At 40.1% G+C, this 26455-nt stretch overlaps 1 protein-coding gene across 5 annotated transcripts in view; it reads left to right on the top strand.

Moving 5' to 3' along the window:
* Nucleotides 1-26455, top strand: part of plxna1b (plexin A1b) — a 211740-nt gene that overhangs the window by 42657 nt on the left and 142628 nt on the right. For all 5 annotated transcript variants that reach the window (XM_007554216.2, XM_007554219.2, XM_007554218.2 and 2 more), the window contains exon 3: nucleotides 8390-8572. In XM_007554216.2, the coding sequence (XP_007554278.1) occupies nucleotides 8390-8572 (183 nt within the window). The remainder of the gene's footprint in view (nucleotides 1-8389; nucleotides 8573-26455) is intronic.

The following is a 26455-nucleotide window of genomic DNA, read 5'->3' on the forward strand; positions in this document are numbered from 1 at the left end:
CGTGATTGAACACCGACTGCCGCACGAATAATATCGGTGTCCCTCACCTGGCCAGCGCTCTGTCCTCTTCAGCCATATGTCTCGCCGTCATGTCAACCCTTAGAGTGTGTGTCGGAGCCCCTTTGACAGGGTGTGTGTGTGTTTCCAGTGTAGGTGCCATACTAATGAGGTGCTCAGAAGCGCACGTCTTTTTGTGTGTCTGTGAAATATTCTGGGTTGAGGCAGTCATAAAGCCTCTTTGCTCTGGGGGGTTACTTTGTAGAAAATACATTTTTACTCTTTAAGTAGTGTTTAATTTGGTAATGAAAAGTACCAAACGACTTTTTATCAAGTTGTAAAAAGTTAAAGGCAAGTGTATCTAATCGAACAATTCTGGTGTTCCTTATTCTCGGTGAATTTACATTTTTCGTCTGAATGACTAAAGATGTCATGCAGACTGTCAAAACCCAGAGCTACCAATCACTTTCAGACCCCAATTGTAATATGTTCTGACGTCATGCTGACAGTAAGGCATTGTGCAGCTGGTCTTTTCCTCCCATGGCAGTTAATATATTCCCCGTTCTCATGGGAAGTGCCACTCTGCCATTTTTCTTCTCGTTCCAACGGATTACTCAAACTGTCACAGTGTTTTCTCTTGATTACAAGATGGATGGGAGAGTTTTGAACTTTGGCACAAGTCAGGGCATCAATCAGAGAATCAATCCTAGAAAACCAGTCGGTTTTAAGTAAACGTCTTTCAAAGGCCGCGTGCACCAGCTGTTGTCTGCCCAGCAGTGTCAAAGGTGAGATTTTGAAACTAAACCTGAAATCAATAGTTAGGTTGTCTGTTTCTATTTAAGATTAGATTTACTCGTTAGTTTAGTGTCGCATGCCATTTAAAATCTTATTTCTGTAATGATATTGTGACATGGCTTATTAAATGATATGCCAACTACTTTTTAAAGAATTATTATTTTAACAATACCATAAATTTAAGGCTTTTCAAGGTAGAGATATTTAGTTTATTTCACATGGACGGTGCACTATTGTTCTTAGAAACATGGAAAACGAAATACAAAGAAGCAGAAAGTACATTTACAAGGGAAAAAAAAATCAAGACTAAAAACTAAAACTGAAACTTTAATTTTCAACATATTAAGTCTTTAAAAGCTGCATCTAACAATATCTGTAACATGGCAATATGAGTTTAATTTGACTTTATTTTTGAGTCGGTGTCTTTCTGACACTAAGGATTTGCAATTTTTTATAAAATTTGTCATCCTAGAAAAGAAAATATTATTGTCATAATTATGTTTGTAAGCTCCAAAAATAAAGGATAACCTTGCAAATGCTGCTTTCCATCGCCCCCACCCCCACCTTTGGTTCCATAGGAACATTAATAAATACGATTATTTTTGAATAAATGAAAATGTGGAGTTGTTTTATTCAGTATCCATTTTGTTAAGGGCCTTGAATTAGATTAGTTTCACTTTTAAGAGCATGGTGTGTGTTCTTTTATGCAGTGAGATATAGTCATAACCATGGAGTCTATTCACAAAACAGACCATGTTCAATTTCTAAAACATTATTGACGCTCATTATTTCTATAAATCCCACAAAAATATGGTGATAAAATTCTAAGTCCATATTGCCCAACACTTAATGGCACCAAATAACGTACCAACTGGTCTGTAACGGGTAGAGAGATTGTTACAACCTTTTAAGTAGGCAATATTGAAAGATTTTCTTAATCTGTCGTCATAAATTTAAGCCATGAATATGTGAAGTTCTATCTCTTCTGTAAAGGCCACAGTTCCAGTTAAACCACAGGTTTTTCTTCATTTTTGTTTCAGTTTGAGTTGCTTAGAAAAGCTGAGTGGAAAGCATCTTATCACATCTGAATCTGCTTTCTGCTTGCAGCGGAACGGAAGACGCAAACACTGAAAGACATCGTTCAAGGCTTAGCTTTCAAACGTTTTCTAGAGGACTTTCTGTACTTTGACATTTTTATTGTAGCCCTTGTTAAAGTAGCATTTATTTTCTTGAAACGGATTGCGTTCTGTATTAAAAAAGAAACGAGTCGAGATCACTTTGGAGATTTGGATTACCGTTTCACAGCTAAGGCGAGTTGAAATCGACTGCGAGACCATCTTCTAACCTGATTAAATCCATCATTAAGGATATCATGTAATGAGTGCGACGCTCTTGTGGTCTTTTGTAAGACACCATCTCATTTCTGTGGACCTAATCTAAAAGGATATGGCAGCAAATGTGTTTAAGTAATTAAACCTGATTAATTGAGCCAGAGTTGATGAAGAGATAATTGACAGACTAAATGAGTCGAGCAGGGAGACGTCAGTGGAGCGGCATCCTTTAAAAGTTATTTCAAACTAATGAGCTTGGGTCATTTAATATCTGCCTATGTGATAGTTTTTAAAGTAAGGAGAGAAATTCTGTGTTTCAGAAAGGAAATTTGGACTTTTTTTTTTTTCCCGCTGATCTTGTTACATTTGAATATCCTTCTCATCCTGTCATTACAAAACAATAGGAAACCTTTGGAAAAGACCCCATACAGACTGTGAGAGCTGCTTATTTTATTCTGACCTCTCTCCCTCTCTGAAGAGTGTTTAGCTCCACAAATTAGCAGCTATAGCACCACTCTAATGATACTAATTGTCAGTGTAATTATGTATTGATCGGTACTGTGTGTGGGTGGCGTGCTGCATGCATCATTATCAGATGTAATCAGGAAGCGAGGGGAAGTGATGTGCGTGTTTTGCACGTGCTGGTGGTTTCCTTCTTCGCTGTTTTCATGTGGTTACGAATGTCCAGTTTGGAGATTTATCCAGCGCTTTCTTTTCGTAATAATCTTAAGTTCAGAATGTTAATCTTGAAGTTCAGAATGTTTAATCATCTGCTTTGCCATATTTCATCTTGTTTAAATATTTGTTGCTGCTTGGACTCCATTTTTACCCTGCTGGAAACAGAGCTGCTCTGTTAGAGGTTAACTACTTTGCTTGAGGGCACCATTTAGTCCTCCTCTGGTTTCTAATTGATGCTGAGCTTGTTGCAAATATTAATTTTACAATAATTGCTAGGATTTGTATGCATTTAGAAAGCATTGTTTCTCTTTTTTGCACATTCTCCATAACATCTTTCAAAAACATCCACATTCCTGAAAACTTTAATAATTTTTTTTAGCACAACAATAAACCTCGTTGAATTTATTTTAGGGTTCATGGGGCAAAGTAGAGCAATGACGGAAATAGAAAATGATGCATATATTTTTTTAACTAGACAAAAAAAATCTTGTGTGCATTTGTACTCAGCCCCATCTACTGTGGTAAGGCACTTAACCATCTCTAGATGTGTACATCTAGAATCACACCCCTAAAGAATTTCAGCTGCAAGTGTAGTCGAGGGGTAAATACAAATGTGAGCCACATGTTCAGTTTATCATATGTAAAAAATGTTTGAAACCATGAGTAATTTCCCCTCCACATCTCAGTTTAGCCACCATCTTCATGTGGGTTGAGCACATAAATTCCCATTACAAAATGCTGAAGGTTGTGGTTGCAACATGAGAAAATAAAAAAATTTAAAAAGTTCAAGGGATATTAATCCTTGTGCAATGCACTGCAATATTTCTATATCTCCCCATCCATTGTGGCCTAAACATGTAGTGACAGATTTTGCAAGCACTGCTCTGAAGACAAGCCAACTCCTGAAGGTTCCCAAGGTCTGCATGTAGAGCTTTCAACACTGAACTTACCCCACTGCACCCAGGTTCCTTTTTTTTTAAAGCACCTTTTTGCTGGTCAACCATGAATTGGTTAATCCAAAATATATTCAACAGATTAACCCTTTTCTCTTGTTGATGTGAGAAATATTTTTTTCAGCTGCAGATGAAGTCTTCTCTAAAAGTGATCATGGCGCCCACAAAACCCAATGCAATGTTATTGCATTTTATGCAACAAAATAATGTATTTTCTAATTTAAAATGGTATTAATTATGGCAATTTCTTTATATTTTCAGAACAATGGACAGAATAAAAGTTGCAGTTACTTAGTGGGTGTATATATACATATATGCATGTTGTTTGTTATGTTCACTTATTTATAACTTTCACTTCCTGATATTTCCCACACACATTCAAATGGTGACGCTTGTGAAAGTAGGCCATTTCGTGCACGCACACAGAGAAAAGCATCACTGTGATGCATGTTTGATGTCTTGATGAAGAAAGAGCTGATAATGCACGAGTGCTGGCAGAAAAACACACACGGATGAACTACAGTTGTAACTGTAATGTCCTGTCCACTCAATTTATTATCATGCGGCTTTCCATGTTGGTATTTATTTCCCTGAGCTGTTATTTAAAGGGACATGTGGCACCCGTGAGATGCAACAGGATGTCCAGTTTATTTGCATGATGCTGAATGAGGGTTTTATGGGTTTTTTTCATGTCTTTTTCTCCCACCTGATTAGCTGTAATCAAGAGCAGCGTATCCTATCAGGATCTTCTATGTAGTACTATTGTACTCTGCCGTTTCCGTATGTTTAACTGACACTAGGCGTCACATTGACAAATCCCAGTAGAGTATCGGGTGACGTCTGCCCAGGCTTATCTATGTGACTCATAATGTTAAAGAAGTGGCAATAATAGAGGAATGATAATTCAATCAGTTCCTTCAGCGCACTTCAGCCTCCCCACATCTGCAATCAGTCAGTGTTGCTGTGCGTACACACGTGTTTGGTGCCACAGGAATGACGATATTTCAGTGCTTTGCACCATAAAATAGAGTAAAACAGCTCCACCCATGAGGAAACAAGCGCTCTGCTGTCCACTAACACATGACCTGCTTTTTCTAAAAGCTTAGCTTGTGTTGGTGTTGATGTGCTTCATATATTGTATTAGCTGTGTTTGAGTCACGCGTTTCTTTATGACCTTCAACATCAGCAATATCACATGAGCACTCTTTAAAAAATGTTTCAGTGTTATTTTGACTTTGGATACACAAACAAAAGCAAAAAAAACAAAAAACAATATACTACACACTCATTATAGTTGTATTTCTATCTGCGCAGGTTGACAGCTTAATACACACGGTGCTTGTAGCTCTCCAATAGTAGTTTCAAAACACTGTTTTTTGTCAGTAGGGAAAAACCTCAGTCACTCTAGCACTTTGTTTGCTACTTGATTAAATTTATAATTGTAATAGGAAGCAGCAAGCATTCTGCAAAGAATTGCCTGGTGTGCAGAAAACGTTGCCCGATTAAGTACCATCCATTCAGGTTGTCTATAAGTGAAATGTTTGGTGACACTAACTGTCATAATAAAATAATTCTTTACTCTGCTGGCAAATTAACGGCCACATCAGCATATTTTTAATGATGGATGAAATGGACTGATAATAAAACCACATTTGTAAAACATCAAGAAATGTGATGGAAAAACATAGAAATCTCACTTGGGGAAAAGTGCACAATCTTGAAATTTGTTGGAAAAATTTTAGAAATTCAATTGAAAACACAGTTTCTCTTTCGATACCAATTACTGATGCATGCAGCACATTAACTTCAAGAAGATAAAAATAGGAAACCTTCGTTTCTTCATTTCCAACTCTATGCTGCCAAAGTCAGATGAAGGTTTTACACTTTTAGTCTTTGCTTACTGGCTTTAAAAAAAAAAACAAAACAAACAAAAACAGAAAAAAAAAACAAACAAAAAAAAAACAGCAGAACTTTAAGTACAGTATCCAGCCAATAACCTTCAGAGACCACTGTGAGAAACGCTCCTTCCATCACGGCTATTGGCCCTAAATCTCCTGGGAATTTGTGGTTGCGTTAAATTGCATAATACTCAGAAAGTTGCCCCTGTAAAAGGCTGCCTATCCTCAAGGGACTCCGCTTTTATTCCTTGCTGATCTCGGCTGTTTAAAGCTTCCAGATTGTAGGAAAACTGAAGAACTTGTACCTTTATGTGCCCCAGGGAGACGGCGCTATATAGGCTGTGGGGTATTCATGTTAATGTATAATGCATTGTTGTAGAATGTTTTAACCCTTTTGGGGGGTCTTGTGGAATCTGTACACAGTGATGTTAGGAGCTGCAGTGATGAATTAACCCTCTGTTTGTGTCCCTCAGGCACGATGTCATGTGTTTGTGGTTTGACTGACACAAACACGTTTTCTTTCTTTCATTTCTTATTTCTCGCATGACTATAAAGTTGTTGTCCCTAGCTTAGATGAGGGTCATAGTTATTTTGCTCGTGGCAAATCTGTTCATAAAGAATACTTTTGATTTAATGTGTTTGTCGGTTTTTTACACGGCAGGATTATTAGACCATATTGGCGTTGTAGCGAGTGCGTCGTCGGCTATCTTTGAGAGAAGGAATTTACCCCTCAGGCGTCAGCGGTTACAAAACAATGTAGTTTCCAGTTATAGCTGTGTGTTTCTGTTACTTGAACACACCCTCAGTTATGAGCTGAAAATGATCCCTTTTAATTATTGCTAAAGAACTGCTTCAGAGGAAGTAGGATAGCAGAAAGCCTCAACACTTCTTGGGGAGCATATTTAGGTGTATGAGGGTGACTTGAAGCAATTAGAGCAAAACGGTGCCATGCAAGAGAATTCAGACCCTATTTGTGGGATTTTATGTGAAACAGTGGGTTTTACTTTGGGATATGAATGTAAAAGGAGCTGCATATAATGCTTACCACACTTCATATTTTCATGTGGGCAGAACCCTTAAAGCCATGTCACATTTAGCCTCCAAGTCGCAATTAAATACTACTTTGTTGCTCCATCATGTGAAATCTCATTGACATACAGTGACATTTGTGTTCGCAACACGACAAAATGGAAAAGTTCAGGTATACAAGCGGTTAGATTGCCTAGTGAGAACTCCAGTGTTCCTATTGGTGCCAGAAACAGGCTTTAAAGGAGAACGAGAATGTCGAAAAACGCAGAAAAAGGCTTTATTGACGTGTGCTGAGCTGCAGGCAATTTAGGTAGATCATTCGGGAGAGAGTGTGTGGAGGAGGGAGGTGTTATCTTTTCTCCTGTGTGGATCAATCAGATGATGTAGTGATAAGTCTGTGGATTACACTGCTATTTACACACTCCCCCAAGTGCAAGTGTGTGTGTGTGTGCGTGTGTGTTTGTACACTGACTCTGAATAACTCACTGACGGCCATTGGGTTTTAGTGTTCTTCTGCTCCAATGTACTGCTTGTCAGTAACACAAAGCAGAAATGACTCAAACTGTGTCTGACTTTCACTCAGTCCTAACCAGGATCCCTTTTCTTAGTCCGATGTAGGTGGCTCTCGTTATTTTCTTATAAATATCAATTTGCAGTCGAAGAAGCTTAATATTGCTGCCAATAATTAAATTAAGTCCAACCCGATCGCTAATCCAACAATAATAACGACGGCCTGATTCTAGGAAACGTCTACAAAATTACAAAATGTGTTTAACATTGTCATTCATCATCAAACAAAAGGTTTCATTCATTTTGGCACTTGAACCCCTTTTAATGTCTTATGGGCTGACTGAGTGTGTGTGGTGACTGGTTAAGGGATCATATGGGTCAATGATCCGCCTTGGGTGATGTGCCCCTCGTGATATCGGAATGCTCTCGATATTGTCACATGGTCGCGGTGTAACCACTGTGACTGAACACAGCTGAGGAAAAAGATTTTTGCTGGGTGGGATTGTGCTTGTTAGAATGCAGCTTGTTGGTATGAATGGTTCTTTATTTGAATAACCTATTTACTGTGTTAGCAACGGAATCAGAAGCAATAGAGACCAATGGGTTTCACTGCGATCCCCACTGGGCGATGGAAATGAGCTCCATGCGGACTTGAACACAGCTTGGGGGCTTCTAAGATCTGTTTTGAAAAGATTCTGGGAGTGCTTAGGATGAAGTGCTGCAAGTCCTGGGTCCGAGTGGACTTTCTGTTGTCCTCAGTTCTCAGTAAAGACTCAAAACATTAAAGGGATATTCTGGTTTGTTTGAATTCTGGAAAATTTATGAGACGTACGTGTCGCAGTGTTTCAACATGTTCTTGAAAATAGTTTCTTTTTAAGTGGCTTTTTGCATCTTTTTTCCCTCCCTTTTGATTATTTTATGGCTAACTTTGAGTAGTCATCACTCGGTAACAGTGCCCACACCAAAGATTACCATTGTACTGTTTTAGTTTTTTTCTGTCCACTCGTTGAAAAAAGATGAACATATTGACTATCTGGATTGGTGCTAACTGCTTGTGTCAATAATCTTAGCTAATTCTGGTCAGGAGATAATTTTTTGGGGGGGCTGGGGTGTGCATCTTTAGGCTATTATGTTTTATTATGTTGGGAAAATGTCAGGTCTTGTGCCTCGTTGCTAACTTTTTGTCTTCACTTTGCAGCCTCTGCAGATAGACGACAACTTCTGTGGACAAGACTTCAACCAGCCTCTTGGAGGAACTAGCACCATTGAGGGCACCCCTCTCTTCATAGACAAAGATGATGGCATGACTTCGGTGGCTGCCTACGACTACCGTGGCAACACGGTGGCGTTTGTCGGTACACGCAATGGTAAACTGAAGAAGGTAGGATTGATTGGATGTTTACTCTAATGATCTGATTTACACAAACTGAACAGATGCTCTTTGGTTTTGTTGTCTTGATTTACTTTTTGCTCAAATGGTTTTGGCTGCAAGCAGCCTTTGTGCGTTTTAAATTCAAGCGGCGATTTACTGATCTATGAACTGAGAGGCTTCAGTTTCTATTGGAGACATTTGATATAGCTTGTAAAGCAATGTCTATTTGATACTCTTTAAATAACTGCCCCTCTGTGTCTGTGCATAAGTAAACCAAAATGACTAAAAGACAAATATAGCAGCTGTTTGGACAACTACCAGCTTTTGAGGACTTGAGCTGACTGTGCATAAGTGAGCTGGATGTGGAAGCTCTCTTTAAGACTGGACGATTGTCCGCAGTGGAAAAACACTGCACCGAGATGGTGTGTGATGACTCTGTTAGATGACATTTTGGGTTGCATGCTAATTATTTATAAACATATCTGAATACATTGATTTTTCTGACAACGGAAAGAGGTTTTTCTTTATTCTGTGCAATCATTCAAAGTTTTTAATGTGGATATGCTTTTCCTCGCTTTTCTCTCTTTGGTCATTGGCCTTTTCTTAACTGGACATTTCAGCAGACTCTTTCAAAGGTTTAAATGAAGTAGTAGGCATATGACATAAAAAGACTTTGCATTGTCCCAGTATTGTGTGCATTCTCACATTGGATATTAAAACTATAACTTGGCCAAAAGAGGGCTTCTCTGCTGAGACCTCTAAGTAAAACCAGTTTTCTTTGCAAGGGTTCATTCCCACTTTAGATACATTTTTCCCCCAGCGGTGAAACAAGTGTGTTCCTTTATTTTATCTTTATACAGAGGAAGGATGATTATGACAACTGTATGTGTTCACTACGAATTTTGTTTTGTGAATGTATGGTAGGTAGACATAAACGAACAGTTTTTATGTTGCTTGTATAATTTGAACGTCTGAGACTTTCTCTGTGTATTTCAGTTTATAAAGAAAAGGACTCTCATGTAAATGGCGACTCATTAGAATTCAACCCGCTCCCCTCCTCACTGCTCAAGACCTGTCATCCATTCAAAATTATGAATGTATAATCAGACTGTGTGTTTTTGTGCCTTTAATGCCTGTTTGCGTATGCATGCGGCGTTTGTGTGTTTGTCACTCACCGTATGTGCAATAATGCGTTCTCCTGTGATGGCGTGGGTTTGCGTGTGCGTGTCTGTGTTTGTGTTTATGAGGAAGAAGACAAACAATACAAGTTGACTAAGATTCAGTGCTTTGCATTTGTCAGTGTGACGCCCATTCACTTAGCTTGGCAACAACCGATTTATTTTCTCAGCTGTTCTCACGTGCCTCTCCCTCCGAGCGCCGAGTTATCCACTCCGGTTGAGGTATATTTGTGTGTGGAATCTCACTTGGGAAGTAGGTTGTTGCGTTGCTCTCGTGTGCATTAACAACAAAGACAAGAAGCTTGCAGTTCTTTTGGCCGCCTCCGAAAGTACAGGGAAAAAAATACAGAGGATATCGTCTCAGAAAAGACTGGATGTGCTGTGAGGGACCAGAATACAAAACCTTGACAACACACACATACTCGCACTCCGAGACTCCCGATAGCCATGAAGTCATAAAATGCTGGGATGAATTAATGGCTTTTTTAGTTGCACTTTTAGAGGAAAATAGATGGAAGGATTGATTGAAGGGCTGAGGTAAAAACAACCGGTGTGTGAAAAATGGATCTTTCTTCTAAGGATCCTGGAGCATCTTTCTTTTTTTAATAACCTTTCAAGTACACTACTTCATTTTCCCTTAGATTCACCTCCTGATTCATCATTTGGGCAGACGGGAGAGCTTTGATAGCTCGTGCCATCTCCTTTCAGTCTATTTTTAATTAACAATGATGTTCAAGGTTGTCCAGAGCAACAAAGCAGTGGCATAAACAACATGTTTAAAGCGAGCACTAATGAAGTCCCTTTGTGCTCTGCTTGACACACTCACTCTCAGGGACGTTCACATGGGAAGCTTTCACTAATGAGTCAGGGTTTGATGGGACACAGATCGAGGAGATGTAGGAACAGGAAGGAAGATAGAACGGTAAGACAGATAAAGGAAGCAATAGGAGATGGAGGAAAGAGGGAAGTGATAAAAAGGGGTGATGTCCACTTAATTCTAGTGGTCATCCAGTCACTGCTACGGTTAAAGACGTTGCACTTTTGTAGTTATTTATTCACTTCCAACTTTGACTTTCATTGAAAAGCCATTGTTAAAAGGAGCAATTTTTTTATAATGCAAACCACACTTTTCAGAATTTTATTCATAAACTGAGAAAATCGTCTTCTTCCAATTTTCCAGTTATGCACTTCTTCATGTTGACTTATCATGCAAAAATCCCAATAAAATGTTCATGTTGTGTGGTTTAAAATGTGTTTTTTCAGTTTTCTGAATGAAGCTGTTTGTAACTTTAGCAGGGCTCTGCTTTACTCGGCTCCTCGGCCTTTCTCCAGTTTTCCGTCTCCCAACACGACATGAGCTCCGTAGTCCCTGGTTTTCTGTCTGAATAAGTGATGCACCTGAGTTACTGCTGTACACATCAATTATTATTCAACTAAAGAAAGAGGCGACTGGCCACTTCTGCACCTCAGGACTTTTTGAGCATTGACAATAAAAGGGCATTGACCATGACAGGGACACACTTCCACACACATTCAAAGTCCCTATGGGTGGTCTGGGGGAGAGGGGGAGACAAAAAGAGAGCCTTCCAGTCAATAATCCAATACCTAATTGTGCTTTTTTTTTTTTTTTTTTTTTTTTGATTCTGTGCACACATTTACACACAGACAAGACTTAGGATTCCTCAGCTGTGCGCACCATCGGGGGGCAATGTAAGCCATCTGTTATGTGCATAGAGCCTTTGTGCCAGGTGGTCAGAGCCCCGAGTGCCCGCTGGGTGTCTGTTGTCTGTGCCAGGCTCAGGTGGCCCGGTGTGGAGATGCTGCCTGATGCCCATTCAACAGTGGATCAGTGAGGATAACCCCCAGTTTCTGATGGCAGACAGCAGGAGCTCACTGTTGCCATAGAAGGCTAGTTTTCCTGGTAGGCGAGGCAAGAAACAAGATGGTTCAGTAAGGTTAAAACCTTTTAGCCTACCTCAGATATGTTAAGGAAGGCATTCAGTACCTGGATGACAGCACAGCTAACTGATAAGAATGACATTACTAATATCTGTAAACTCAAATATTTGTCTGTCTCCTGGCCACATGGTGCTTCGTCCATTGAAAGGTTTCCCTGGTCCTGCGTTTTGTTTTGTTTGTCAGAGACAAGCTTTAAGAAATATTTTTTCTTCATCGGCTTATTTTCACAAGTTCTCTGTCATGTGACAACTCTGACGTCTGCATTGTTGGGAAATGTTTGGAACGTCAAGTGACAAAGGCCCAGATTAGTGATCTCATCAGCCCCATTGGTGTGATTGTTGCCTGCAGCTTATAAGGCAAATACTTCAATCCCATGTTTTCGAACTTAAAATGCCTTTTGGATGACAGGCAAAACATCAAGAAACAAAAGTAGAAGTCAATTTGCCTTGTCTTTAAGCACTTATTTAAGCATGCATTAGACAAACTGTTAGATTGTTTCTCTGATTAGCTTTAAGTGTAATGTGCACCTGTGAAGGAAAATAAACAAACACAAGAAATAAAATCTAAAACAAAAAGGGGTTAAACTCCTGCTTCAGACGTCTAGCTATTGCACCATAATATGTTACAATGGCTGGTTTCTAATAACAGTGGTGAAGTTAGACACTTCAACTCTGAATTGGAAGCATAAGGTTTTGTTTTTGTTCATGCTTTGGTCAATCAGGCTATGTGCAATTTGGACTTGTGTGTGGTTTTCCAAAGCCACGAGACCCATTTTGTGGGAATCCTGCATACCAAACATGCAAGGATCTCAGTGTAGCACACTATTTAGTAACAGACAAGTAATGGACCGTTTGCTTTAGCAACTGAAACCCTAAGGTAGGCTTCTAGTTGGGACTGGTGGTCATGACACCAACATGACCACCAGTCTATGCTGATATCATGCATAAGAAACCAGAACCCTGACATGCTGCTGCCACAATAAGTAATCGTTACAATCTCACCACAGATGATTTGTGGATACTCAAATCATTTTACACACTCTCACCCAATCATGTCTGAGAGTTTGATGTTGTTGATGTGGCCCAAATGAATCCATTCACCGGCTTGCTGAAATCCTCCAAATTCTGGCTCCAAATTTATGTTGGGTTGGGTTTTGACCCATTGTAAAGTAGACCATAATAGCCTTAGCTATTGCTTTAAATCCAAAATAAAGGAAATTTTTGTTTTGTACTGTAATAATACAATTTGGAACTTGGTAGAGCAACACATTTGATCAAATTCTAATTTTCATTCCAAAAAGGAAGGTGCAACATAAGAATCTGAAGGACTGGTTGGACAAAAATATTTTACATTTCAAGGGTCTTGCATTCATGCTGGTCATCCTCTTATTTTATTTGACCAGTTAGATGGAATCTCACTGCTATTTATAAGAAATTTAGGCACAGAGCTGCTAACGGTCACTGAGAGGGGAGGGAATAGAAGGAATATGGAAGAAAAAAAGAAAAGATCAGGAGAAATTAAGAGCAATCAATATTGTCGTTGCAAATTTGAACAATGAGTTTTTGTTTGTGTGCTTCTCCAAAATCATGCAGCCCTTGAATTCCAAACCATTATAATATAGCGCTGGTGTGATTTGTATGTCTTTCCATGAATGTAATGACTTGGATTCAGCTGTAATGCTAAAGGGTTACATAATATTTCAGAGGTTAATAAAAACTGACAGTTTGTCACTTTTATGTGTATTTTTCTGCGTAAAGTCACTGACATATTCCTCTGAGACTGGGACTGGTGTGTCACCATTAGGAGACCATGTCAGGGCCTAATTGACGGATGATTATGTTTCTCGCGGATAATGCTGTCTCGTCAAAAATCCCCTTGTGTGCTTGCATGTGCAGGCTTGCACATGTTTTTATGGTTTCCATTTACATCCATGTTATCACCTCCCCTATGCCGCATGTTCTCCTCCCAAATGAGAACCAAAACTTTTTGTGGGAACTCCCCCAGTTTTCCACTTTTTATACAATGATCTGAAAATGATCTGGAAAATGAGTCTGGAAAAAAACAAAAAAAAAAAAAAACAATCATAAATATTTTTTCTGTTTAGCTGGAAGTCTAAACTTGACTTTTCTTCGTTTTGTGTGAATGTGTTTCGTGTCGTCGTCTAACTGAACCACCCGAGCCACGAGTTGTTTGGCCCGGGCATGAGTACAGAGACCGGCTTTGTGCAGGCGTTTGGTAGCTCTCGGTCATTAGTTCACACAGCCGCACAAGGTCACACAAACACACACAAGCACACAAGCGGAGCATGAGATAGAGATGTAGAGCGGGATGAAAGAAAGCAGGCGTGGCAGAAGCCATGTAGGTTCAGACCAGGCCCTCAAAACAAAACTTATCAGTTATTCTTGGACTTAATCCTGACATGTCCTGCTTGTTTGGGTTACAGTCATCCAGTCCGATCACAATGTTCCATAATAAACGCACTCAAAAAAACATATTTATTGTGTTCTCCACTGAATTATATCCTACACATTATCCACAACTTGCAGGAGTTTTAAATTTAACACAACGAAGGGGCAAAAATAACAAGAAAACCTTGAAAGCTTATTTGCACAAAGAGCCACCATGAAAAAAAACCAGATAAAAATCAGTGTTTGATGTCTAAATATTTACATTTCATACCATCTGCTAATCTCCTTCAAAGGTGAGTGTGAACTGTTTGCATTGTCCACACTCTGTCCCCTTTACACTACATTGTAGGTCGTGGATAAAAAGAGAGTTGCTGAGGAAACTGAAGGCTTTACTTGTTTGTGATGATGCTTTAGGAGGATGAGACGGAGCAGTAGGAATGTCAAGTTATCTCTCCTACACATTCCAGGATATCTTCAGTACATCTCAGTCCACAGTGAACCATTTTTAATCCAATAATGGACAAATAAAACATCAAATGCTTCAAAACTATTTCTTTTTTAATGCTGCTGTAGACACGTAACGAGAAATGGACCGAGGAGGTAAAGTCTGACATATCTCTGGCAGAAATGTCAGTATTAACATATTGCTTACAACTTGGAGCAAAAATAAAAAAAGAGAAAAAAAAATAAATAACGGCACTTATTTAACTCAATGATTTTCAAAGCAATTGCAATGGGATTAAAAGGAAATCTGTGTTGATCATTGCCAACAACTTTTTAATTTCACCTGTATTTTATTTTTTTACATCTCCAAGATGAAATCGGCTGACTAAACTCAAACTTGTTGTTTGAGTCAGCGCTTTTGTTTGAGAGTGAGTACACACCCGACTTTAATGACCGAATCTTTTTTTTTTTTTTCACATAAATAACAGACAACTTTATTTAATAAAAACTGATATTACTGATATCGAGACCAAATTTGCCTCCATATGTGTGTACATATGTGTATCCCACAGAAGCATGTGGATATCAATTATCTCTCATCATTGCCAGCCTGAGTCTTTCTCCCATCTGCTGGCATGTCCTCACATGTGGCTGCAGTCAGCTTGGAGGATGAGCACAATCTTCCTGTGAATGATGTCTCCAACTCATTCATCCAGAGGCACAGTCGAGGCTTTGGGCTGGCATTGCCGAATCTCACACACAGACCGCGGTGCATCGCCTCTGGATGTGGGATCCCTGCATTTGGTCGGTGGGTCGCAGGTTGTCTTTTCAGTCCTGTCTTTGACAATTCAAATGAACAGAAGCGATCAGTATCAAACAAAGGTAATGCAGTAAGTACATGCTGCTTTTTTCAAATGATGGTTTCAGTCAATAGGGTCTGAAAGCTCTCCAAGCCAATGTGTTGGGGCTTTTTTTGTTAGGCAGATTGTAAGGCCTGACATTAAAAATCAGGAAATCACTTTTAAAAAGAATTTAAGCCATAGACCACCTCTAGACAAAGATTTTAGTTGTCTAGTCAAAGTACAGATTTATATCCAGTTGTGATTACTTTACACAGGTCCCCAATGTGGCTAAGTTCAAACAATTATGCAAAGAAGAGTGGGTCAGGATTTATCCACTGTGATTTTTAAAGATGCTCCCTGGCATTTTTGATTTGTTTCTTTCCCCTGATTTTGTTTTTTTTTTGTTTTTGCACCACCATGAGCTCAAACAATGCCCAATAATCATCAATCTCTTCTTTCTTTTATCTGAATTAGCCAATATGTGCCACCCATTTTATGAATTAGTAAAACGATTCTTTGCTTCTCTCTTTTTTTCCTTTTTTTATGTATTCCTGTTTCATGTGCTGCTCACATTTTCTCCTTCTACTCTTCCTCCGTCTCTGATCAAACATTCCACTCGCTGATAATAGTTGATCAAGAAATGCACTGATCCTATTTTTTCCTCTAATCATTTTCTCAAATTAAATAAAAAAATAAATAGTGCCTGTATAAATATACGTGTGGCAAGTTTGCATCTGCACACCGTCAACGCTTTCATTCAAACACATACTAAGACACGGATTGTAGCATTTATGTTGAAAGGGTAGATGGTAATGAGGGGTCCTTTTAAAAGATTTTTATGTCATCATATCTGCTTGAATCCACCCACACAGTCTCATTAAAACCGCCGTCTCTGTCTCTGCACCTTTGTCCCACAAAGTCGTATCTCCTCTGATAACCCATACTTCCAGCCTCCCTAACAAGCATAGGTGACAAAAAAAAAAAAAAAAAAAGACTTGGCAGTCATTGTGGCTAATCTTCACATATACGTTGTAATCCAAGTGCCAATTATTAGAAGGAATTTAACAAGGACTGCGATGAATGTTCAAAGCTAATCACCTTTAAAAAAGCAGGATAAGTTACAGTGAGCCACAATGTCACCTAATGTTACAGAAGATAACAGTTTAGTCCTTGATAATCTCAGTGCTAAAGCAGTTTAGCTCGGTCCAACATCGTGTCGCTGCACTCATTCACTTCTTCTATGTTCCCCACCCTGATTCGCCGCTGCCAGGGGTTAATGAGCCAAAGTGAGGAGCAGATCAGAGCAGGAAGGGAAGCCCAGAGAAAGCGAGACTGTTGAAAAGAGAGCAGAGGAGATGAATAATAAATGTATTACGCTTGAATCCATTTTTAAGGGAAGATTAGAGACGTCAGGATGCGAGCTGGGATGCTCTCGTGTTCCAAGTGAGGGAGATTGTAGGCCATCTCCATTAGGCATCTCTGGATAGAACATCAACGTACGTTACTTGATGAACATGTCATTTTGTATGGGAATAAAAGCTGTTTTAGAAAAGGGAAGTTGATCATAAGGAAAATGAAATTCAATTGTTACTGCAATCACACCAGATGAATGGCAGAAAGCCAGACCTATGGACGTACATCTGCCAAGACTATCAAAGTAGCAAGTCATAAACAAGTTTATTCTACTTAACACTGTGGATGGAGCCAGGGTGAGATTTTAAGCAAATGTTACAGAAATATCTTAACTTGGGTAATCTGATGGCTCATTTCTCATGATTGGATTTTTTTTGTCTGCATGCTTCAACTTCACAATCAAACTCCGAGGGCATTTCTGTCATTTTGTTTAAAATTTCCATCAATTTTAAAACGGCTACATCTGAGGGGCTCCATTTCCTGCACAAATACACCGTGAAATCAGCATGCACAATATTAATAATGCAAAAGATATTTGGGGTATGCAATAACTGTTTGCCGATTCATTCACCCTTTGCATTCTAATAAGATATTCAACATATTAGATAGTCTCACTGCCGATGGAATAGGGAGAGCCACAGTTGACGCAGGTTACATTACCCAAGATGCTAACGGTCAAAGAGAGAGTTTAAGCACCCAAAAGATTTTCACCAATCCTATTCAGAACGTCACCACCACTTGAATTTGTAACATTGCATTGCCCCACTCTATATCGGTCACTTTTAATTTGCAGCATTTCTCTAGCATTGCATTAAAAAGGATTTTAAACCGTAGGAGCATGGTAGGATGGAAGTAGTTTGTAGTTTGGCAACTGTACCTTTAAAAAAAAAAAAAGAAAAGAAAAAAAAAAACCCTTACACACAAGGTTGGATGCATCCTGCTATTCAACCTTGCTATTAGAGTGTTGGTTATCTTGAGGGACACAGCAGGCATAGCTTAGCTTTGATTGTTATCTCACATGCAGGCCGTTAAGCAACACTCACACACTCATTCGAACATTCAGGCATTAATTTAGCTGTATGACATTCAGGTAAGAATGCCGTACAGCTCTCCACTAATTTTCAAGAACCTCACATGTGGGCTGCTTAACCCTTAACCCACAAAGCTTTTTACGAAAGAATAAAAGCATCCAGAGGTAGGGAGCGTACTTCAACAAGACACAGCTCTCTGATGCTTCTTTAAATCTGTGCAAAATAGCTGAATATGAGAAGCTTCTTCAGCTCCATTACATCAAATGATGAGTGTGAATATGAGTTACTATCAAATTAGCTAATCTACTGTGAAGAATGTAGACAGCGCTGCAGTTCAAACACACTCGCGCACACAGAGCCCTATGGGGAGTAACTGTAGGCGGCTTATCAGATTACTCATTGCAACCCTAATAGATTTTTAATAGATTGTTTTGATTAGTTCCTCTGCTTTAGTGATGCAAGATGCTTGCCGCTTGTGCGTACTGAAGCGAAAACACACACCGTTTTATCCTCGCATGAAGTCTGTTATTGGGTAACGCTGAGGGAAATGTGTTTGACTTGAAGGGTTTCTTGCCGTTTCATCAGATGCTTTGGGAGCATGAAAAGGTCAAAATAGATATTTTGTTATCAGTCTTTGCTTTGTTTTACCAGACTGAAGTAAATGCACAAACTCCATTCATACATCCTGGTGTTTGGACAAATTGGAATACGTTTCAACTTATATTGACTTGAAAATATATTCATGTCACTTTTGTTACATTATCGGAGTAAAGGGGGGCTAAACACAAATTTCGCACATTTAAGATTTATTGGAATTTTAATAGTTTTGAAAACGATGTATTCGATTCCATCCACTTCCCAATTAGGCTCTACGTTGTGTTGGTCTGTCATGTATAATTATGTGAAACTCTCTGGAATAGTTCAAAGGGTATGAATACTTTTGTGAGGCATTTTTAGTGTCATCTGATATGAACTTAATTCAGTTCAGCAATCTCCAGCTCACACATTTTTAGTTCTGTGCAGGGCAACAAGTTCACTCTAATTAGAGAATTATTTTTATTTAGTTTATTACCAGTGAGCAGCGTAGCTGTTGTTCTATCACCATATAAGGCTCTTTGCTCAGCAGAGCTTGCAGAAAGCGCAGTTAAAAGACTTTGTACAGCTGACCCTGTCACAGTATAATTTCCATCTGCTACAGCCTTAAAAATGAAGAATTGAGCATTTAAAAGGGGCTCGCTGGGCCCCGGTTTTATTCACTGTCTTGCAGTGCATTATATCTTTTTCACTGCCTCTTTTTGTCCTTGCAGCCCTCTTTTCTTTTCTCCCCATCTGCATTCACTAATCGCTGATTGTCTCCTCTTGGTAAAATATTTACCCATGCTTTTCTTTGGTTTGAATGTTTCAAACTGATTAATTAGTCATGTGTGCATCCATTTCTCCGCTCTGCCGTTTTTCTCTTGTCCCCCCCCCTCTCTCTGCTTTTTCTCTGTTTCACTCAGTTCCTCTGTTTCTTCCCTTCATTTCACTCAAACCATCAGTACTCTTTCTGCTCCTCTCTTTCCTCTGTGGATTTGGTCATTAGCTGACTGAGCGAGCTGATTGCATCTATTCCCAAGGCTAGTATTTGTTTATGCATCTTCTTTCGTTCCCCCTCGCCCCTGTCATCACTTCACACCCATCATCTCCCATTTGTATTCTTTTAACTTTTTCCAAGCTTTTTCTCAATTCATCTACCTTCTTTACACCTGCGTTCCCCTCCGTCTCGCTCTCTTCCAATTCTGTGAAAATGTGCTGGCCCTTAAATACTGTTTTGAGCAGCTAAATTAGCCCAGACATACACATCGAAGCTCCCAACAGTCTCCTCCACATCTACTCTGAAACAATAATTGCACACTGCCACTCTAAATTGGCTAACACCAATTAAGCCTTCACTATTATTTTTAATTGGTGATTTAGTCTGGCCACAGTTTGGATTCTTTGTCTCCCTGGATAAGGTTTAGTTGGCCACCAACAGCCCATGTGGCCATTTCGGAGACAGTTTCCTCCTCTCTATGGGTTTTACAGTGGCCTGGCCAGCTACTGACACTGCCAAGAGTCAACATGGAGGTCTGTGCGTGCATGTGTGTGTGTTTGCTTGTTGAAGGGAGAGTAACAAATGCTAGACAGAAATATTGTCCTCTGTCTACCCTCCTTCCTCTCTTTTCTGCCACCTCTTACTCTCCAGCCATCCGCACAGTCCTCTCCTCCTTTGTCCATGTGTTACTGTTGGATTAGGCTAATTAAAGTGCTACAAACAAGGTCCCCGAGGAGAAGCTGCAGGCAACCACACCATGCACGTTATTAAACGCATGCAGTCGTTAATGAAGGCAAGAGTGCAGATACAGCCAATGAATGGAGAGGGGTAGAAAACAAGAATCAAGTGGACATGCATCATTCTAAACATAGCTGACGTTTCTCTGCAGCCACAAATGAGAAATCATCCTGGTCACTATTTGTTTTTGAAAGAACATGATTTAACGCTTTATTAACATGATTTAATGCTTTTTTTTTTCATTCTGTCATCTTTAGCAAGTCCTATTATGGTTCTCTGGGGATGTTTTCCCTACATCTATCTCATTTTGTCTAGGCTTTTTTTTTTTTTTTTTTACATTAAACTATTAGTTCAAAGATAATCTAGAGTGATGTAGCTGTAGCATGCATTTGAGATGCTGAGCTTTAAATGATGAAATGCAATCCAGACTCATTTGAAGTGTGAAATAGTGTAGCAGCTGTAAACAGATGCTAGCAGTTAGCTACTAAAAGTTAACCTGTCACTGTATTATTAATGCTTAAGATCTTCTATATTTTGCCCGTCACTGTTTTTAACTTAATTTCTTACTTTAAAATAAGAGTCTTAAGTATTTAAAAACGGCGTACCTAGCTCAAACAACTTCCCTTTTCATAATAACAACTTATACTTACATTCTTACATAAAATAATATGCCAATTAGACGGAGGTTTCCGAGACAGACTTCAGATTTAGGAGAAAATAATGCTTTCACATGTTTTAGGGGTGTGTCTGTGTGACGAACGGTTTGTCAGTTTTTTAGCGTGGCAGGGAAGGAGGTTTCAGGACACGATTTGCTTCCAGGCGTGGGAACTTTTTCGCTTTCCTGTCTGATTGTGAGGATTAACAGTTTGTTCTTGAAACACTTTATATCCTGTCGTAGAAGAAGAAAGGAAGGGGTGTGGAATGCTGTGTCACTCTGTAGAAATTTCTTCCGGATGTTTCCCGTATCAGGATATCGGCTGCGTCTCTAGAAAAGCGCCTGCTTCCAAGGACACCTATTGGATTACTGATAACCTTGGAACGGATATGACCAGCTCAGAGGATGTGAAGGGCAAAATATGGGTGCACTGGATTTCTCCTGGATGCGTTAGACTCCTTCGTCTTCCTCAGTTTACGATTCATTTTTAAATATATGTGGGTCTCTCTTGTGGTCACTGCATGCTCTGCCACCATCGACTGCCATGATGATGGTCTGGTTTGGCTTTTGACTGTTCTGATGTTCCCATGAGAACCATGTTGTCCGGCTGCGCAGAAGATATAAAGGTTTTTTGTTTTTTTTTGCGATTTAACAAACGTACCACCTGAGCTCGACCAAGCAGACACACTGTAATAATTCTCCCCTAACATAGAGGTCTCTTCTCCAACTTGTCTCCAAACCCCCCTGTGTTTTGGGCCTGCTCCTCGGTTGCCAGGGCAACAGTAGTCAGGGCAGCCATGGCTGGTGATGGTGAGGAAGAGTAAGGGCTGATGAGAGGGAAAGGAGGGGAGTCGCAGAGCATTGATGTTTTGCGATGCAGTCCTGGGAATTACAGCGCAGTCGCAGCGCCGAAACTGGGTTGCCGCTGCCGAACGTTACGAGCAAAGCAGGGATGGGAATGCAGTCTGTAACAGGGGGTGGAAAATAAGTGGGCTTGTAGGTCATGTTTACCCTTGTGCGCATCTGTGTGTGTGTATGTGTGTATATGTTCGGGTTGACTGAGAGAGAAACTGCAGAGGCACCACATGTTTTCATGTGCTCTCCATTCATAGCGTTTTCATGGTTACTCTTTACAGATGAGCCGTGTGTCTGCAGTCAGGAAAGAGTCTGCTTTCATACATGTCCTTATTTGTAGAATATGTACACTAAAGTTTAATACTGAACCAAAGCAGGCTCCTGAACATACAAATGGGAGGTCAGGGTTTGGATCACGCCATCAAACTGAAACCCCATTGTGAAAAAGGTTTGCGAAATGCTCTTGTTAGAGGATATCTCTTCTCCACACGCAGGGTGCAGGCTGGAGACTGGATGCACGGCAAACAGGCAGTTAGTGTCAGCACCGCGATGGAAAATCCATAGTTTCATTACAGGCCCAGTGGTATGAATGTGGCCGGGAGGCGACCGGAGCTCCATCACGGGCCCTACGGGAGCCAAAATGGCTGCATTTAGTGATGCAGTGGGGTGAAGTGGAGGCAAGAGGGTCAAGGCTGCCGCTGGGAATAAACGCTTAGAGAGACGGAGAAAAGAAAGGCAGCTAAAGTTCATGTGCAGTAACTGGCAGAGCTGCTATTGTGTGCTCACCTTTGACGGATCTCGCCGCGGACTGAAATGCTTTTTATACGTGTGTGAGATCAGCTACATAAATCACAAAGTGGCTGGTAGATTTCAGACTAAGAATATTAATTTACTGTTGAATGCAGAGCCCTTCAAATTAAATTGAGTTATGCTTTTAAGATCCTCGGTGTGACTGTTTAGCACATTGCTTTACATTAGCTTCTTGGCCTTGGGGCTGGAAAATCAATCAAATTTTAATCTTGGTCATTATTTTGGCCTTGCCCCATTAAATGAATGTGATCGATATAGAAAATGCGTTCTCCACCAATGGCAAGCAAAGCACGGGCTGCTGTTGTACTGGAGACTTACTACTACCAGCAGCATCAAAGTCCCCAAACCTGAAAGCACTGGGTTTACGTATAGAAAAGTGTGCATATGGAAATAAAAAATGCTGCTATCCTTTGAAATATTACTATTCCACATGATGCTGTGCAGCCCTATTGATATTTCTAGTTTTATGTTGATATCAGATCTAAACTTTGTGGCCCACAGGTTTAATCTTGATGTCAGGACCAACAAAAATCCTAATTTTTCCAAGCACCCTAGAAGTATATTAAAGATAAAAAGCCACATGGTTATTAAGACGGGTCTGAGGTGAGTTCATCTGGAAGGAGGTTACACCCAGAGCCCCCCCTCTAGCTATTGTTTGTCCCTCTGGGTAATTAGAGTAAAGAGACATGCTTTAAGGGAAATTAGCTTTCGATTGACCCTTCTGATAAAGAGCTCGTATTGTAATTGACCTTCAGGACCAAAAAGCAAAGACCAGGTGAAATGTGTTGTCTGCGTTAATGTGGATTGATTTGGAGATGGTGCTGGACGTTTCCAACCATGGCGCACTCAAGGAGAAGGAAAATGTTTGAATGCACAATGGGGAAGTAAAACATGATTTAAAAGTTTCTCTGCAGTTTAAGCGAAGCGTGTTGTTGTGCATTTTTACGCTTTTAATCATATCTCTGCATAGGAATTTTGTTAACTGCACAGAGACCGTCTTACCCATTTCTCAGCTGAACTTTGTTGCATCGGTGATGTATGGAAACCTGTGTTTATTGTCACCCACTCACCATCAGGTGCACCTAACCAGATGATATAATGTCCAACCTCAGAAAAACAACCTAATTCCTCAGAGGAAGCAGCACATGAGGGATTACAGCAGGGAGCTTCAACAGCAGAGCACACACACTCTCTTAATCAGAGTGATTGCTTGCGGCTCTGACTCGTCTCGTTGCATCATTTCTCTAATGCATTGGTCCTACATCCCCCCTCTCCTGCTGGGTTTGTCCATGTGAGGAACGGTTTTGAGTTTGAGCAGTCCTCTTAAAAAGAAAAGAAAAAGAGTGTAAAAGCAGCGAAGGGGATGTCCTGATGATGTGAAATGTTGGGTTTTCACCAAAATGCATTTTTGTGTGCTTGTTCACAGCTCCCAAAAAGGACTTTAACATTTCGTCAGCAAGCCAAATCTGCACTACGCGCTTCTCGGAAACACTGGAAAACATGAGCTTGACCGGTTGAGTCTCTCTCCCAGTAGATTGGAATAGAAGAATAAAAGACTAAACAGGACATTTTGCTGCAGTTATCCTAGTGATCACTAACTTGATTTACATGGTTCCTCCAGCCCTTTAAGTTACGACACAATTGGAGATAAATACACATGAACCCACGCACGCTGAATTGTTCTTCTGTTCTGTCTTCGCTCCTCGGAGAGAGCGATGGAGCCAGGAGCGATGCAAATTGGGTAAAATGTTCCGGAAAGTGGATTTTCCCACCGGGACTTCTCAACTCCAGCTCTGAGTTAGCACTCTGCATGTTTGCTTGTGGGTGTGTGTCACAGTTTTTTGTTTTCTTCTTCTTCTTCTTTTTCTTCTTCTTCTGCTTCTTCTTCTTCTTTCTCATGCATTTGTAGGTGTGGGAATGCAAATTGCTCAGCATGTGTCCATTAAAACGTGCATGCATGAATGTATGTGTGAGCTCAGCCCTACTTCTTTCGGCCTGCTGATTTTCTTTTTTTTTTTTTAACGTATATAAAATTACAAGTACAGATAAGAGGGACTGTATCGTTGTATTGCCAAAAAGGGCAAGCATTCATACATTGAGTAATTTTTTCTCCTTTTACCAATCAGACTTTCAGAAGTTTTAATTAAAAGCCGAAATAGTTCTTTAATGTGTTGCCAAGTTCCTTCATTGTTGGACTGCAGCACATGTCCTTGTGCAACAATGAATCAAGTTTACCTCCGGATGAACTCTGGGATTTGGTATGTTTTTTTGGCATTAGCTGCTGCTCCCGCTATGTTTTTTTGCGGGGGTGGTGTTTTGCTGCTCCGGATTTATTGCCCCCTGTCCATGTGCGACCGAGTTTATGTTTATGCACATGTACCCCGCCCAAGTAGATAGTGAAGCATTGCCCTGCAACTAATGGGCCGTACGAAGCCTACAGGTTGGACCATCTGGAGACTTTTGTCTGTTTTTGCAGGTATTGTCTGTTACCCATTTCTGACTCGGCTTAGGGCGGTTTACACAGTTTATACATTTATAATCAGCAGGTTTACATTGCTTTGCAAAAGCATTCACCTAGTTTGAACCTTTTTTACATTAAAAAGCGTAGATTTAATGTATTTTATTGGGGTTTTTATGTGGCACGCCAACACAGAATAGTGCTTAATTGCGAAGTGGAAGAAAAGGATCATGGTTTATCATGCATTTGTGTTCAGACCCTCCAAATCAATACCTCAATCCAATATTAGGCAGCAGCATGGGCTTTTGGAGCGTCTCTGTCAGATTTGGAAGTCTAGAGAGTGAAATATTTGCCCATTTTTCTCAGAGATGGATTGGATGGAGGGAGTTATACATTTAAAAGTCATTCTACAGATTCTCATGGAATTTGAGTTTGGACTTTGTCTGGTTTGATCTCCTTAGATCTAAATTATTTTATTGCACCTCTGGCTGTATGTTTAGCTGAACCTCTGCTCCAGTCTCATGCATTTTCTTTCACAGATTGCATTTTCATGTTCACTTTTTGTCTCATCTTAGCGGAGAAGCTTCCTTCACATGCTGACTGTGTCTGCCAGGTTCCTTGGTCTGTCAGATGCCGTTTGTTCTCCAACAAACCTCTGAAGCCTTCAGAGAACAGCTGGATTTATACTGAAATGAAGTAACACATAGAGGTGGTCTCTCTTTGCTAATTAACACTTATGTTGACAATTATTCTCACACTTATTTGTATTTATTAACATTTAAAATTCATGCTCTACCTCGTGTTGGTTCCTTACCAGAAAACACCATTTCTAAAGTACGTCGAAGATATGAACAGAACATGAAGGCAACGAGAGGGAGTTTTTAGGAAAAACATCCGGGAGAACGGTCGGCTTTGGGTGACATATGGAAGTAGCTTTAGAGCATCGGGAGGAAACGATGGAGAAAGGAAATAAAACAAACACACGAATGTATTTGTGGAAAGGCACAAACAGTATCTATCAACAGCTGCAATCACGCAGTGAGCAAACCTCACCGAAGGGATTTCCAGCCCTCCAAGTGAATTGCCTTTTGAAAACATGCAACATCACATTAGTATTGGCGATATGGCTTTCTAAGGATGTGGGACATAACTTTCATCAGCTGCTTTTCTCCAGGCGGCGCCATTAGACATATTTACATCCAAATCCGTCTCTCCCTTCCTCCCTTCACGTCTCCCTGCGCGCTCACTCCCGGGAGGAGACCGCCGGAGTGTGTTTTTTAGATGCGAGGAGCATGCCACGCCATCTGTAACGCGCTCATTTGTAGGAATAAGAATATAAGTCTAATTGAGCTTTTTAATTGTCCTCTAAATCCTGCTGAGCGCCCATGCTGCTGCTTAATGTCGAATGCATGTGTTTTCTTTAATGTGTATCTGTGTCCAGGTCTGCAGGGATGTGAATGGAAAGAGTGAGTAAGCAAGTACAAAAGCTCCTTCTGCGTTTAATGAGCCGACGGTAATGCACAGCTAC

The sequence above is a fragment of the Poecilia formosa genome, unplaced genomic scaffold, assembly GCF_000485575.1.
Source record: "Poecilia formosa unplaced genomic scaffold, Poecilia_formosa-5.1.2 Scaffold62, whole genome shotgun sequence".
NCBI classification, from domain to species: Eukaryota; Metazoa; Chordata; class Actinopteri; order Cyprinodontiformes; family Poeciliidae; genus Poecilia; species Poecilia formosa.